This window comes from Amblyomma maculatum, chromosome 1 (assembly GCF_055883805.1).
Source record: "Amblyomma maculatum isolate TAMU_Amacu chromosome 1, ASM5588380v1, whole genome shotgun sequence".
NCBI lineage: Eukaryota > Metazoa > Arthropoda > Arachnida > Ixodida > Ixodidae > Amblyomma > Amblyomma maculatum.
Window position 1 is genome coordinate 18380073 of NC_139344.1, and position 16022 is coordinate 18396094.

The window sequence follows — 16022 nt, forward strand, 5'->3', positions numbered from 1 at the left end:
TAAATTGTGTCCTATGAAGTTGTCTAACAGCTACTACACTGGTCTTCTAGCAAATCTGCCATGCTAATTTGTTGAGGGGCCATACTATGGCAGGTGTGAATAACCTCATGAGCAAAAAGACTGCCCTCTCTTATTTAACGTTTTTCTGTGCCCAAACTGACAATGGTATAATTTTTTTTTTTGTTCAAGCAGTTATTTAGGAAGTAAACACACCACACAAAGGAAATGCATCATAATTGTTGCCAGATAGGGTAGAAATGCAGTTCAGAATGGCAGAAGGCTTTGAGTTAGTGCATGTTCTTGACAAAATGAGACTGAAGATGCTTGGGCACACTGTCTGCCTTGTGTTCCTTCCTTTGTGTCCATCACGTCAATAAAATCTGTTTAAAAGAGTAGTATAGAAGACGCATGGAAACAAAACTAAATAAGGTTCCGAGTTGTTGTTACATGTAGTTACGTGTGAACATACTTGCCTACAGGCTAGTGCCTTTAAAATGGAGCGTAAAGTTTGGGTTTGCCTTGATTACGTTAGAACAACTTGTTTGTGTTGTACATGAAAACACTCCATCTTGTAGTAATGCTCTTTGGCATTAAACAAGCCTTTGTTGTAATATTAACACCAAAGAAAACATTTTCCAGACAACTCTTCAAACCATCGAATTCCCATCCGTAATCAGTTGTGACAGACTCCAGAGCATGTCAGCAAAATCTTATATCTGTCCTCTTTTTCATGCAAGCATACTGCTACTTATAGCCTTTGCTGCTTCCCTCCTTGAAAAACTTGCAGTTTACTTACAGGCATGTTCAACATCAACGCAAAGAGCTCTCTTCTAAGGATGCATATTACTGAGGATGTTAGCTTTGTATTCTGAGTGTACTAGTAAAAAAAATTAGTGTCTGTACCCTGGAACTAGTCTGATGATGGAGGGGTCACAGGCTGCAACTTCAGTTAAAGGAGCTGGCTGCACGGCTTCGAGTTTGCAGCATTTAGTTGCGTGAGCATGCTTGCTTCCAATGTTTGTTTCAGAAAGACTTGCAGAACCGCAACGCTATGCTGAAAAGCTGACAGACTAATGGGTGGTATATGGTGCCTCTAAATTTTTACGCTGGGTGTTGAATTGCAAAATGATCTGAGCTCAAAACCATTATTAAACTAATCTGTTGCAGCACTCTTATTGGTCAACCCTGACTGGCAGACCAACAGGAGCAGGGCTTATGGGTTGGTTTGAGACCAATTTTGTGATGAGATTGTTCTGTAATTCAGCCCATGTTCTTCTACACGTCTCAGCAGGTGTATGCAAGGGTTAAACCATTGCCCTGTTACTCGGCACATCCTTTTCAAAGGTATCCACAGTTGTCTTGTTCTCATTTTCATCAGAATTGCAGCTTAGTATGTAGAGGCTGAAAAGAATGGCTCTCAATTAAACCAGTCTGTGCTAAATGTGACTTAGGTGCGCAGGACAATGTTCAACACCGAAATTAAGTAGAAGAACCAGTCTCATCTGTAATTTACTGGTTGCTGCATAGTGCAGTACCGTGCACTTCGAGGTATTCTGGAGCCAGCCAAAGTGCGATGACGTATATCAGCCACAGGCAGGGCAACACATTATTCATTGGGCATATTTTGCGCATGTTGCCGGTTGCCTACGCATGGGGCCTCTTTGATGAGCTTCCTCCTATCTCCCCGGGTTAGAGAGACAGATTGGCTCTTCCTCTTCTCTTGCCAAAAAAGAGAAAATTTATGTAGCCAATGTGAACTCCGATGCCTTCGCAACCAAGGTTGTGAGTGGTGTGCGGATGTTGTTCGGTTGCCTTCATCTCTTGTATGGTATGGCTTTTTTGAAAGTAACATATCTAGTTCTCATGTACCAAAACTAATTCAGCTAATTCATTAGAAAATAAATAGAGTGGCAATGTTATTAAACAATAGGTAAGATTGCAAATGGCAGCAGTATATTATCTCCAAGGCAGCAGCAACTACCTTGAGTGAACAGTTCTCCAAGTCACGGCAAGTTTCTGTTTTGTGTTGTGTGTGTTGTGAAACAGCAAATTAAGAATCTACATTTTGCTCCCTCTGGCAGGATGGAGTGGAGTGGCTAGAGGCACCTGTGTCCTATATAATGCCTATGATCAAATTGTCCTCATTAGACTGATTTCATAGGGGATGTGACCAATATTACCTGATCCAACACCAGTAGACTCATTCCTGATTGGTTTTTTAAACATATGCATGCACATGAAGAAAGCCTGTATTCTCCAAGGCTTGCAGGAGAATGGCCGATATGATATCAAGGTGGTGCTGACCGAGGTTTCAGAATCAACCATTCTTTAGAAATAAGTGTTGGGTTTGTGCGTGGGTTCTCTTGAAAACTACTTTGAGCGCATGTTGCTAATTGTCACCCAATTTACGCACATAAAGGAAGAACATACGTATGGTCTGCTTCAACCATCTGTTTGAAGTGCTATTTTTCGAGGTTGTCCTCGGCTGGGACACCTAGTACAGGCTGTTTCATACTTCGAGGGAAACCAGGAACGCATGGCTGCCATGCTTCACGATGTTGTGCCACCGACAGCAGAACAGAATCGGTAGAAAAGGAACATGCATTGTGAGCATGACCGGCTGCTCTTTCCATGCAAGCCTTTGTGGCTGCCTATTCGCAATGGCCCTCAACAGCAGCAGTTCTCAAACCACAGTAGCCACGCCCTTCTGGTTTCCTTAGTATGAAACAGTCTCTACATTTCTTTACCTGAAGCAGAGCTGCGTATCATGCAATGAATAGTACTGATGATAGCTACTTGTATAGGGATAGGAATGCTGAACAGGTGGCGTCGCCTCTCGGCGCATCGCTCAATTGCTGGAATGCGCTGGCCCCAGCCGGTGCATTGCCAGCGCATTGGAGTGTGCTGTTTGTTGTTGGTTTGTGTGAAAATTGAAAATCCTAAGGTTTAGATGATGTTGCGTGTGCATATATCCTCAAGAGAGCAGAAAATTGGGCTAGTTGTGTGAATATGTCCCGTGAAACGAAGTCTGGCCAAACAAGGCTGGCGAAACGTGGTGCGTTGTTGGCTGCACTGGCAGCTACACAAACTCATCGAACGCTTTTAAGCCGATTCATTTCTACGGGTTTCCACACAAGCATGAGTGGCGGGTGACCTAAGCGTGGTTCTTTGAAAGGCAGAGGCATGAATCTACGTATTTGGTTACTGTGTGATCATGGAAAGTGCCGAATTTTTAAAATTCTGCTTGCTACCGGATGCTTTGTGCCTTCTGTTCCCCAGGAGTGATGGCACGAGAGTCTCGGAGTTGAAGCCGCACTCCTTCATCTGTAGTCACTTTATTGACAATTGAAAATCGAAGGAACCCAACAGCGTTAGTTACAACGCTACCATTTCCCTGCCTGTATGTAAGAAAACCCCAGCATGGGAAAAAAAAAAAAGGGAGCTCCACCGTCGTTGTTCGGGCTGCGTTGCGATCTTCAGTGATGGGCAGAGACAATGTTTGTGCAGCTACGTTCGCTGAAATAGTCATAGATAATTTAATTTTTTCTCTTAACAGAAAGAGCAGATAGGAGACATGAACAATTCCTATTACCATGATCTTGTCCTTTTTCCTCTCTTCGTTTGTCAACCAATGAAAATGTGCTGAGAGCTCTGCGTTGATACTCTTAGAATTTGTTAACATTTGCGTGTGGCATGTCCATTTCGCCTAATAAAATCACTCATTTCACAGCTCAGTCAATACCGCATGGTCACAAAATCTGCTGTCGGCTTCATATAAAAGTCGAACAAGAAAAGATACAATTTAATTTGTGGAAACAAGCATAAACATAGCATCTTTTTTTTTTTAATTTCGAAGGCCGTGTAGCAAATTTTGTTTTCGCATTCACGTTGCACCTGACACGGGTTTACGTATTTTCTCAGCAGCGCCCATTTCCTGGCCCGCCTAAATACATGTGTTTCTCATTGGCGCTTTAGTGAACATGAGATTTTCTGATTGTGGGGTAGTAAGACAAGACCGTTTTACCTCTCTCAGAAATTGCTTCTATGGCCAATGTAAACAGATTTAGCGGCAGTCCGGCAAGCTGCAGTGACAAAGTTGTAAAAGGAACGGCTTTCAGTTATCCGGATTCCTTTACGTGCAAATAGAAAACTACCTACATGGTCATGTCCCCTAACACTCATCAGGTATCGCGGTCGGGTATCAGCAAGTTCGTGGTACGCTGAGAAAGTAGAACACCTTAGCGAACGAGCCATCAGAGGGATTCATTTAACAATAGAACCCTCTCTTAGTTGTCGGTGGCTTATCTTACAACACATCACACTGTGTGTGCGTGTTTTTTTTTCGATTTTATTTAACAGTTTGACAGTATTGGACTATTGCTTTTAAATGTTCAAGGCACCTGCGGTCAATCACATTGAACTTCCTGCGCTGAGAGAATGCCTAAATTAGCAAAAGCCAAATACTATCAAGATCTCTTTTTCATAGCAGGCGTTTATTATTCTCCTTTTTGTTTATTTCTCCTTTTCTTGTTTATTTATTGCTTGTTTATTTTTCTCCTTTTCTATCTCTCGTTGCAAGGTTGAAACTGAAATGTCATTTGCTCTTATTCTAATCTGAATTGTTTGAGCCTAGCTATTACCAAAAAAGACAGGTGAAGCTGTTTTTCATTTTACATGAACGCTGACCATTACAACTACCACTACTTCGGCGCCACGGCTACACGGCTCGGCGGTATTTGATCTTCAGGCAGGTTTCGACTAGACCTAATATAAGATGTACGCGCAGTGCAGGCGCAATTCCCGTCTTTGAAGTCGTCTTTACAAGCGCCTAACGAAGTGTTCCTAGCACATTGTGAAATCACGTGCGCGGCATTTTCGAGTATATAACAGAAATGCCATGCGCCGGGCGGTTTAAAAAAAAAAAAAATGCACGCCCTGCCGAGGACGGCCCTTTCCTTTTTCAAGATTTCCCGGTCGAAAAATACTCCTTGCGATTACTCAAAGCAGCTCAAAGCTCCCAAAGCCACACCGCAAAACGACGGGTAGGGACATGCTCAAAAACGCCTCACAGAACGGAAACTACTGCGCCGCTCAGCTGCCTTGGCACTCTGCCGCGGGCGGCGCTGTTCCACCGAGGCGACGGTGGCGCCATACAACGGGCGCCCGGTCCCTATAGAGTAACTGCTGCTGAAAAGCTGATGCAGGATCAAGAGGGAATATACAACATGCATACATTTTGTAATGGAATTGTATGTCGTCTAAAGTAATTGGCCCTCTGCTCAAAATAGATGGACCATTGGTGCACCATCTTAATTACGCTATATATAAAAACACCATGTAACTGATCTGAATAATAGAAAAAATTCAGGGGTGTACTTGTCTGCTCAGTTGCAGTAATGCCAAAGCATTTCTCTTACTATCACCACCATCACTGTCATTGCCACTGCATTATTTCCACAAAGAATGTGTACCATCTGGAGACATGGGCACAGGTTCTTTTTACCTAGACTAAATGAAGGAGTGGAAGAGATGATGACAATGTTCACTGCAGAGTGCACAAAAGTTTTGAAGTTAGAACTTGATGACAACGTTGGCTGCACAACGCGAGTGTTTTTTGCTGTTGTACATGAGGCGTCACTGGCTATGTCAATAGTATAGCCAGTGGAGGCCCATAAGCATAATTACTGTATATGGCGCTCCAGAATGGCCGGCTATCACTATGACAGGGATGCCAGACCTGCTTGAATTTATTTTCAAGAGAGTATGGAGTAGTTTATTGCCATTCAAAAAGTGGCTGCAGAACCTCCCGAATGGCTCTCGAGGGTAGAGCCTTTGCTGTTGCTGCGGGAGTTTTGAAGCGATGAGGCCAGTCTAACACTGGCTGATCATGACATTTATTCATGTACAGTCTTTGTCAAAAATATACGGCCCAAGGGGTTCGCTTCTAAGCAATCTAGCTAAGCCCCTGAAAGCAACTCAGGAATATATAGGTAAGCATAGAGAAGAATGGTGACTAGGTTTGTCGTCTACTAGATTTCGAACGGTGCTGATGCGTACCGATCCCCGTTACGAGACTTAGAAACAAAACCCTTGGGCCGTATATTTTTGACAGACTGTACATTGCCTTATGTGTTTTTGCTTATGTTTTGATTGGAGTTTCCTTTCGTGTTATGTCATGTGCCAAAGCCAGGCAATAAAGAAAAAAAATGGCAATAGTATAGCGCTTTCGCACCTGGGCCCAAGGAAGCTGTTCTGCTCAGATGGTGGTTCAATCCCTGGCACTGAACTATATATATTTTTTAAGTGTTGGCGTGTGGGGTATTTTCTGGTTACAGAAACCACGAGGCAAGAGATGCATTTGCATTATTAAAAACTTCACACTCATGCTCTCTGATATCACTTGGGAAGCACCTTGCTGGTTAAAATGCATTCAAGTTAAATTTTATCTTACGTAGGCCCACCTCCAGCACTTCTACATGATGTTAAAGGCTCCATTCTCCAGAAAATCTGGTGTTGGTGTTGCGTGTGAAAAATCGTAGACGCCTTCAGCAGGCGACATGGCTGGGCACTGAGTTGGCGGGCACTGCCAACTCAGGGTTCTGCTTTGGGACAGGAGGACGAGATGGTAATCAACCCCCCTAAGAGCCATGAATTCCTAGTGAGAAAATGCTACTACTATGCCATGCAGGCACGTGCATATAGCTTGGTTAAAGCAGGAAATTATGTAGGATGGTTAAGCAGTGGAAATGCGCAAATAAAGACTTGGACAAGAGCACAAGGAATGTGCCCGTCCTTAGGTTCTTCTTGTCCATGTCTTTGTTTGTGCATTTCTATTGCTGAAGCATGTACGACCGCCTCTGCCAACAATGTGCACTCTTAAATCATGTGGGATAGTCTTTCATATAATATAGTGGCATATGACTCTATGCTAATGATTATCTGTAGCGATAACAGAGGCGCAAATGAAGAGATTAGTGAGTAAGCAAGCAGCAATATGCATATATGCAAAACAAAATCCATCTGCAAGGGGGGAACCATGGATGCGAGCCATTAACGCTGTCACATCACGTCTTTAAAGGCAGAGCTCAAGTGTCCGCAAAATTTATGGACGTAGCACAGACCTTGAATGTTAGCTCAGGGAGCTGGGCTGCTGTACAACTAATGAAGTTGCCAAGTGTACAAGCAACTGCAGTGTCTTAGGGAACACATACCTTGCACTTAAGAAGCAAATTAATTTTACTTTTGCTTCAAACTTAAAGCATTGAAGGGATTACACACCTTCAGAAAAGTTACTAATTCATGCTTTGCACTTAAAACATGAATGTAATATGTTCAAAAATATATTTTACTGGCATGGTACATATCACTACCCGTTTCCTTGGTCTGCAGGTTAACAGAACGTGGAGATAGAAAATAGAGGCATAAGGCTTTCGGACTAAGGAAAAGGCGCAGCACCATTAGATAGCTAAGCTTCAGACAACAAAACTTAAGTCCGAACTCACTGTCCGCAAAGTGCACTCACATGGCACACTTCCTTAGCGTCATGCACAGTCCGTTTACACCACTACAAACGTGCCGCACGTCCCGTGCACACAGAGTCAGAAAACTTGGTATTATCTAACACACTGCGACTCCTGTGCGTCAACCACTTTGACAATATCAGGCAGCCGGTGAATCATATCAGCAGGGTCTACAAGGCCCTTCGACAGTGCTTGATGCCGGCGCGATTCATCGTTGACAAGCAACAAGGCATTCCAGCCAGCACTTTTAGCAGCCAAGTAGTCGAGCACGATGTTGTCCCCTACATGCAATGCATGGTCAGGCGTTAAGTGCTCGTCACTGCTAGCACAGATCAATGCCAACGAAAAGATGTCCTTAGAAGGCTTCTCGACCTTGACCACAGCCGAAGCAATAACAAAATCGAAGTACTGCCGCAGTCGAAGCCCAGTTAGAATGCTGTCAAGCCTTTCGTCAGTATTTGAGATGACGCCAAGTTTCCGACCTGAATTTTTAAGCTGCTGAAGAGTTTCAACGGTGCCAATGTTCGGAGCCCAGCATTGAGGTGTCCTGTATGATTCATAAAGGTGTTTTGAGATCGACGTCATGAGCGACTCGCTGATGGCGCCTGAGCCAGAGAGCGTTCGGCTAACGAGCTCAGCCCACCACTGCTGCGACGTCATACCGCTTTCAGCGCCGTAGTTGGGATGTTGTGCCACCATGCGCTTGAATTCGATTTTGAACTTGTGATTAACATGATGCGGATCAGCTGGAACGCCATAGAGTTGAGCGACGCCAGAATAGGTCTGTCCGACAGACTCCTTGTAGCGTAGCAGCGTGTTCGTTGCATCGAAGGTGATGAGGCGCAGGCGCGACACCATGTCGCGTGTAACATCTGACAGTAATGCACTTGCTCGCTCGTTGTACAGAGGAAACACTGTGAGCAACAAGGCACGAAAGCAGTGTTAGATGACCGTGAACGTGTGCGTCTTATCGCCTGTTCAACCGCAAAAGCACTCAAGCACTGCCGGCTTCGGATTCGAGTTGGTTCGGCTTCGTTTAAAAGCCGCATATGTTAAAGCTAAAAAAAAAAACAAAAACACTTTTATATGCGTCTTGGTATTTTTGTATCAACAACTAGCTTTAGCAGTGTTAGAAAATAAGTAATTTAACTGAGCACAGCTGCAAGCTGCCATCTCACTCTCTGATGGCGAAAGTGCATGGCGAGGCTTTGTCACGCGGGTTTTGACTTTCGGCCTTTCGGCACTTTCGGGTCGTTTGTGTGGTTTTGTTGGTTTTGTCTTGTTTCTGCTGGCATTGGTTGCAGGCGTGCGGTTTCGACCTTTATTCTCTTGACATTTGCGCTCAATTTGCTGGGAATGTTGTGTTGTGCTCGGCTTCCAACTACGGCAACTCAACTAGAACGCGATACAAGATGTTCCGTGTGCCGTCGAGTTGTGAACGGCGAAAACGGTTGGCCGTAGCGATCCGCTGGCTGACCGTCGACGGCGAGCTGCACGGGCATTTCGTGAATTTATTTCGAGTATTTTGTCAATGGCAAGTGTTGGATAGAGCTGTGAAAGCTAGGAAATTTTGTGAAGTAGGTTGTTTGCTCTCGTTCAAGAGCACCAAGTTCTCGCTCGGACGACTTTGGATATGCGCTACAGCTGTTTTCGCATGATGACGGTAGCAGCGAGCGACCCCGCCGGAGTGGCGCAGTGTTTACGGCGCTCGACTACTGTTCCCAAGGGCGCGGGATCGAATCCCGGCCTCGGTGGCTGCTTTTTGATGGAGGCGAAAAGCAAGGCGCCCGTGTGCTGTGTGATGTCAGTGCACAAAGGGACACTGCAGCACTTTTTGCAGAAGTTGAGCTTTCAACAGAAAGTCATAGTTTTTCATGCTGCGAACTCGAATATCAGATTAAAATTAGGCAGAAGAAAGCAGAAATAGCCTTTTTTTTTCAGCCGAAATGTGCAGCCTGCGCGACGGGGCTCACCGCGGGTCGCGCCGCCGCCCGTGATTGGCCAAGACGTCGCGTGACGACATTCTGAGGACCGGGGAACATGCCGGGGAAGCTGCCGATGCGGCTCCCTCGCTGCTCTGAGTTGATCGCAGCTCTCTGCGGCTTTGTGAATGTCATTATGGCATGCCATTTTCACACTTAAGCAACCCCATGTGGTCGAAATTGCCGGAGTCCTCCACTACGGCGTCTCTCGCCTGAGTTGCTTTGGGACGTTAAACCCCACAAACCAAACCGGTAGCAGCGAGCGGTCGTTTCACACCTTCAAAAGGTTCGCAAATTGTGTTGTTTGGACTCCGTCAGTACAGCGTGATATAAGTACTGAACAATTTTCTTCGCGCCCATTTCTGCTAAATGCAAGTTTCTAGAACTGCCAGTGCTTACCAATCAGCTGTCAATGGTCTCGTCAGGCTAGGCCAGCATGTCACCATTAGTAGTTGTAAGATTTATACAGTTGTGTAGACATTGTTGTGCAAGCAGTTATGTTCTGTTTAAGTCCAGATAACGAAACATGCTTTCTCCAGCAAAGCAATCAGCATGAGCACGCTAAAATTGCAGAGATTGAATGTCCTTTATTGAATGGGAAGGCTCATGGCCATGGATGAGGGTAAAGAGGAGTAGACAGAATCTTCATTGTTTAGATCGTCACTCAAATCATATTGCTCTAACCAGGCCACTAAGGGAGCTACACTTGGCAAATATCATCTGTGTGTTAGCATCAGTTTCTAGAAGGGAACGGTAGTTCAGGCAGTAGGTAGTGTTTGATCTTGGAGCATCCAGTAGAAAAAGCAGGGCAATCCCAGAGTAGAGATATGCCGCCGCACGTTAGAGTCGTACAGTGGGGGCACGTAATCATTTCCTCTGTATACTGATGCCAGCGGGCTGTAATACATGGCGTGTAAGCCACATGGGCGATGAGTTTATTCAAAAAGACTTCTTGACTTCGGGTGAGGTGGGTTTTTCGCGTAAAAGGTGGGTCTGGTGTGGCCACCTGCATGCGATGCTGACTGAGACTACGAAGACTGGTCCGAGTATAGTGCATAAGAGCAAGAGAAGGAGTGTGTTGCCCACCCAAGGTCGAGTAAGGATGAAGCAAGGGGGGTGGGCAAGTAAACGTGGACATCCCACCTGCCAAGGCAGCTACAGCGCGTGCCGCCGCATTGCCCCCTGATTCGTCCGAGTAACCTGGGGTCCACTGAATAATGACAGTTCTGGTCGCGAGTTGGTGGCGTTTAAGGAGGCGCTGTATGGCCGTAGCAGTTGCATCTTGTGAACCCGGAGTAGCGATTTCCTTGTAAGCGTCATAGGAATCAGTAAGAATACATATTGAACCAGTTTCGGTGCAAGGCACTCCTGACAGGGCTCCCCAAATCACGAGGAGTTCAGCATGAAGAGGGGTACGTTGAGGTAGGTGGCAGGCTTAAGTGCCTGAAAGGGAAAGGTTGTCATCGCATACCCAGCCCATAGATGCTGATTTGCTTATAATTGAAGTGTCGGTGTAATGTTAGTCGTATCAGGGATTCACTCTTGTCGGTGATGGGCAGCGAGGAGCTCCCGGGTAATGACAAAATCATGGTTTATAGGTCGGCAATGGAGGCGTGTGACTACTGGCATCTCCCAAGGGGGAAGAGATGCATATAGGGCTGGTGTTTTGTGGTTATGCTGTTCATCCCAGGCCAGCAGGTGACGCCCTTGGACAGTGTTCTCTAGACGTATTCGATGACGCGTCTGTGACTTTGAAACGATGGTAGCAAGCGGTGGAAGAGCGGCCAAACGCTCAAGTTCAGCTATAGGAGTGTGCTTAGGTAGACCGGTAATAGTGCGTAGTGTTGCGCGATGAAGGCGTTCGACCTTAGCGAAGTCAGTCTTCAACAGGTTGGAGGACGGGTGTGCCATAGAGGATTTTTCCGGCCACTGCTGCTCGGGCCATCGTGCGGCAGGCATGTTGCCGTGCACCGTCGTGCCGGTTGGACAGGTGACGAATAGGCCAAAGGCATTGCAGCTGATGAACCCATTTCTGGGGACTGTTGCAGCTTGAGATGGGCAGGCCAAGATAGTGGATTTGCCCATTTGAGGATGTGATGGTGTTGCCTCCGATGTGAAGATGGATCTGCATACTGGGGTTGGTTTTATGTTTTCTGTCGATACTAATCAATTGTTTTGTGTGGAGCCAGTTCAAGGCCAATTTTGGTTAGTGTATATCAAGACAAAAAAGGGCCGCCTGAAGTTCAGTCTGCATAGAATATTTGTTTACGCAATCCACTGCCTCAGTCCAGACAGTAATATCATTCGCATATATAGCGAATCTTGCGCTTGTGCCGAGTTCCATATTCTCGGCGACGCGTGTCATGGCCAAGTTGAACAATATGGGTCTGAGAATGGAGCCCTTAGGTACACCCCTATCCAAGTAATAGGTTTTGGGCACCCATCCCGGAGCTTTGCCATGTAGCTGAATGGGCCTAGAAGTAAAAAAAATTGCGGATCCAGATTTGGGCACGAGTACTAGGAAAGCGTTTGGCGAGTTCCTCTAGGATAATCTCATGGCGAACATTGTCAAAGGCTTTGTGTATATCGACAGCCAGGAGATAGGTTAGGGCGGAAGGAGGTTAGGGCGGAAGCCGGCTTGAGCTGGATGGAATCCAGGACTGACATATTCAATGTAGTGACTAATTCGGGTATGCAGCAGGTGCTCGATGAGTTTACAGAGATGTGAAATTCAGAGCTCTTTGCAAAAGTCAAAGACGGTTATGAGTTCTGAGGTTAGGGCGGAAGCTGGCTTGAGCTGGATGAAATCCAGGACTGACATATTCAATGTAGTGACTAATTCGGGTATGCAGTAGGCGCTCGATGAGTTTACAGAGATGTGAAATCAAGGCGATTGGACGCAAGTTACTAGGAAGTCGAGGGTTTTTGCCAGGTTTAGGGATAGGAAGAAAAAGAGAAAGCTTGAGATCATCTGGTACCGTTCCGGTCTCCCGGTAAGAATTAATGATGTCGAGAAGGGCATCCTGGGCTGCCGAGTCGAGATTGCAAAGCTCCTGCCAATGCTCGGGTGTGTGCGAGCTCAGCCTCTTCCGAGTGCTGCTTGCAGTTCTCCCTTAGAGAATGGGCGATCCAGGTCTGGATCAGGGTTTCTGACTGGGAAAATGGAAACTGCTAGTGGAGGCGTTAGGCTGGCGTGTGGGAAAAAGGTGCGTATAACTTCATCTTCAACATCAGTGGGTTGCCATTGAGAAGGAGCTCGGCGAGAGGTGGGGCCCCGCGTGCCTTGCCACTTAGGCCACGAAAAATGCTCCAAAGTTGTGATAGGCCCGGTACTCGTCCAAGACGGTCGCATGTAGAGTGCCAAGCCTCACTTTGCAGGTGAAGCTGGTATGCCCGGATAAGCTTGAATTGTCGTCGAAGAAGTATGAGATCTTTGTAATGTTTTCCGTGAGTCCGAAAACGTTGGGCGTGAGGTGATCTGCGCGACGCTAAAGGTTAGCCAGGCAAGCATCCATGCCAACTGTGGAATTGTCACAGGGGATATATTCGAGAGCCTGAGTGCGGGCATCTCGGAGTACAGACGGGAAGGAGTCAATATCCAAGAAGGGGGTCGTAGTATTGGCCCGAAACTTGTCCCACTTGAAAAATGAATGTGTTGTCCGAACGCAAATACAAGAATTTTGAAAGCCTGCTTGTGCAGACCTACTATACATGGGGCTGTGGTGTTTATTCTTGTCTTGTGTAGGAAGAGAGACAGTTATAGGCTGTTGCAGAGATACAAATTAACATTTTTCTATACTCTGGTCAGAGTCATGAAATATTCACTTCAGGACAGCTATTTTTCATCTTTCATTGTATATATATATGCCACATAGAAAAGCTGACAGCTGAGATACATGGTGTAAAACCAAATTTTACTGTTCAGCAAAGCAGTTTTATAATGGCCTAGGTGATGCTACACGTGTTCATTCAAAAATTAAATGAATGCATCTACATAAGCTATTTGTGATGAAATACAAGGTGCTGCTTACATGAGGTTTATGTGTTATTTTCATTCGCTGCATTGCCTTCAGATGGAAAACAAGGTTCTGGTGGCCATTGGCTATCTCAAGAAGTGCAAAATTCTGCAAGATAGGCAGAGACTGGCCTAGCTATAGTAGCTTTTATGTCTAAGGGTAAGAAGTATGAATCTTGCCGAGGCAATTGATTTCTGTGCTCTGTGCTATGCATTTTCTTACAACTTGCTATTACTCACCCACAGGTCTATTAAAGCTCATCTCTACAGCCTGTACTAGGCATTTTGTGACAATTTACTATTCCTCACTCCCAGCCTTGTTTGGAGGTCATTAAGCACATGCTGTAAAAAAAATGTCTGCAAAAGTTCTGATGAAAAAAGTAATATGAGGTGTAATTAGAGTAAGAGAATCTAAGTAAGAGAAATTAGAGAATCTAATTTTTCTGTCCAACCAGACCCCAAACACAAAGTACCCAACAGCAAAATAGTTACAGGCTCTTTCCAGCTTTGATTGGAAGAAATAATGGTTCCGCACCCTGAAGTTTCTGGAGGTTTCAAAACAAAACTTTTGTTTAGTACTTCCCTTTTTGACTGATGTAAAGCAGCAATCAGTATTGGGGAATTAGGCATGCGAATTTCAAATATGGAGAGTTTCCACAGTTGTATGTGAATGGCGTAAAATGTCCCACACGCTATGCTTGGTTAAGTTTGCTTATGAGTGGGGTTCTCGCATGCGCTGCAGCCTCGGCAAGTGGATATGTCTCACTGCTGGAATGTATACGTTACTAGCTGACCGAGGCCCTCAACAAGCATTAGTAGAGGTTTTTGGCCATATAGTCTTCGCTACATACATGTTGGGGTATGATGCGAGCAGAATGAATACAGCAGTGCTAAAAATGTAACTCATACATCATGCAGTTGCATTTTCATAATACAAGTCAAGTAAAAATCAAATGCTTGAGAGAGATTTTTTTATTTCATGATCCTCCTAATTTTTTCATTGATTGACAGTATGATGTTAACCATGACACAGTTCTTTGGCATTCTACCTTCTACGGCTTCCAGAAAAAAAAACGAAACATGTAAACAAAATTAGTTGAGCTGTCAAGAGCATATGTAGCTTAAAATAGCGAAGATTGTGCCCACTTCTAAGGTTTCAAAGCACTGGTAAGTAAATCTAGATCTTCTGAAGGAATAGCACAACACACTGTTAGAATCGTTAGTCACAATTTTAGCTGAGTAACTAAAACGCGTTGTACCGGTTGTGCTTGCAGGCAGCTGCAGTGCGCCGCAAGACAAGGAACCCTAGCTGCTCTGACTCTCTTGGGCAGTGCAGCATAACCGATAAAGCTTTGTAAAGGCTGCAAAAAAGTGCACAATGTTCTGGTATTTTCATGCTTTCAGATCTTAGCAGTTGCAACTACAACTTGCGCGACAGTCCGTTCCTACATGCTAAACAACGACTGCCGGCAATGTAATTATCCGGCTTCTGCTAGTGTGAAATACCTTGACGATTGCTTACTCTAGTATAATTTATAGTTATATGTAGCGACTGCATGATAACAAACGAAAAACGAACTTCGGCCGAATGAACAATGCATGCTAAACTTCAGCGCGAAGAGACGACACACGTAATGATTGCACTTGCAATGATTTTTCACCCGTTTTCTTCAAATGCGAAAGTTAAATAGGGTTATAACATGTGTGCAGATCACTATGACCTTTTCTACTACTTTATTCGCGCTTATAAACACGTGAAGAGTCGAATTTAAGCTTGTCGGTGTCGAGTTTTAAGCACAGCGCAGCAGACGACCGTCTCACAGAAAGACCCGGAAGTCGGAATTACCCAGCATGCTTTGCAGCTCATTCACATTGGACATCCCCCTCAATCTGAAAACTTTCACCTTAGGTACATCTCCATCGGGTGCGTCAAAGCGGCGTGTAAAGCAAGCTGAAGAAGTGAAATCCACTATAGACGCGTGCAATGTAGAAGCAAGCGGAACACGGTATTCTGCTGTGTTCTGCCCTTCAGGCTTGCTCATGGCATTTTTCTCAAGGACTAGCGAAAACAGTCCATGTAAAGCTTGGATCAAATGTTATAACATACAGAGTTGCTGACTAACCATGTACCCTACAACTTGTGGCATAACTGAGGCTTGAGACCTCCAGAGAGTACAGAGTGCTCTGTCTCATCTCTCCTGAGCTTTGAAGGGTCAAGGGTCGCAACTCAATAGCCCTTTTACGCAAGAACGTTTGACCAAGGCTTTACTTCGCCACAAGGCTGCATATTGGCCCATTGATCACCTGAACACTTGCACGCACTGATTGATGTTACTGATCGAGCCCTGAATAGGTTGACAGATTTTGAGGCTAGCTATGTAAGTTGTTCTTTCCAGTGCATTCCTCTTGGCCAAGTTTTTTTGCTCAGCCATCCTCTGATACTTTTGCATCTTGCCGTTGGTCCTTAGGTACACTGACTTCCCTGCATATCTCCAAAGTCTTTGC

At 45.2% G+C, this 16022-nt stretch overlaps 1 protein-coding gene across 1 annotated transcript; it reads right to left on the reverse strand.

Moving 5' to 3' along the window:
- Positions 1 to 7324: 7324 nt before the first annotated feature.
- On the reverse strand, positions 7325 to 8557 carry LOC146201868 (rhythmically expressed gene 2 protein-like). Its single transcript, XM_084587832.1, has one exon. The coding sequence runs from the start codon at positions 8376 to 8378 to the stop codon at positions 7614 to 7616; it is 765 nt and encodes a 254-aa protein (XP_084443958.1). The 5' UTR covers positions 8379 to 8557; the 3' UTR covers positions 7325 to 7613.
- Between the last annotated feature and the right edge of the window lie 7465 nt (positions 8558 to 16022).

Coding starts and splice junctions, on each gene's coding strand:
- LOC146201868 (XM_084587832.1), bottom strand. CDS start 8,378: ATGGTGTCGCGCCTGCGCCTCATCACCTTCGATGCAACGAACACGCTG.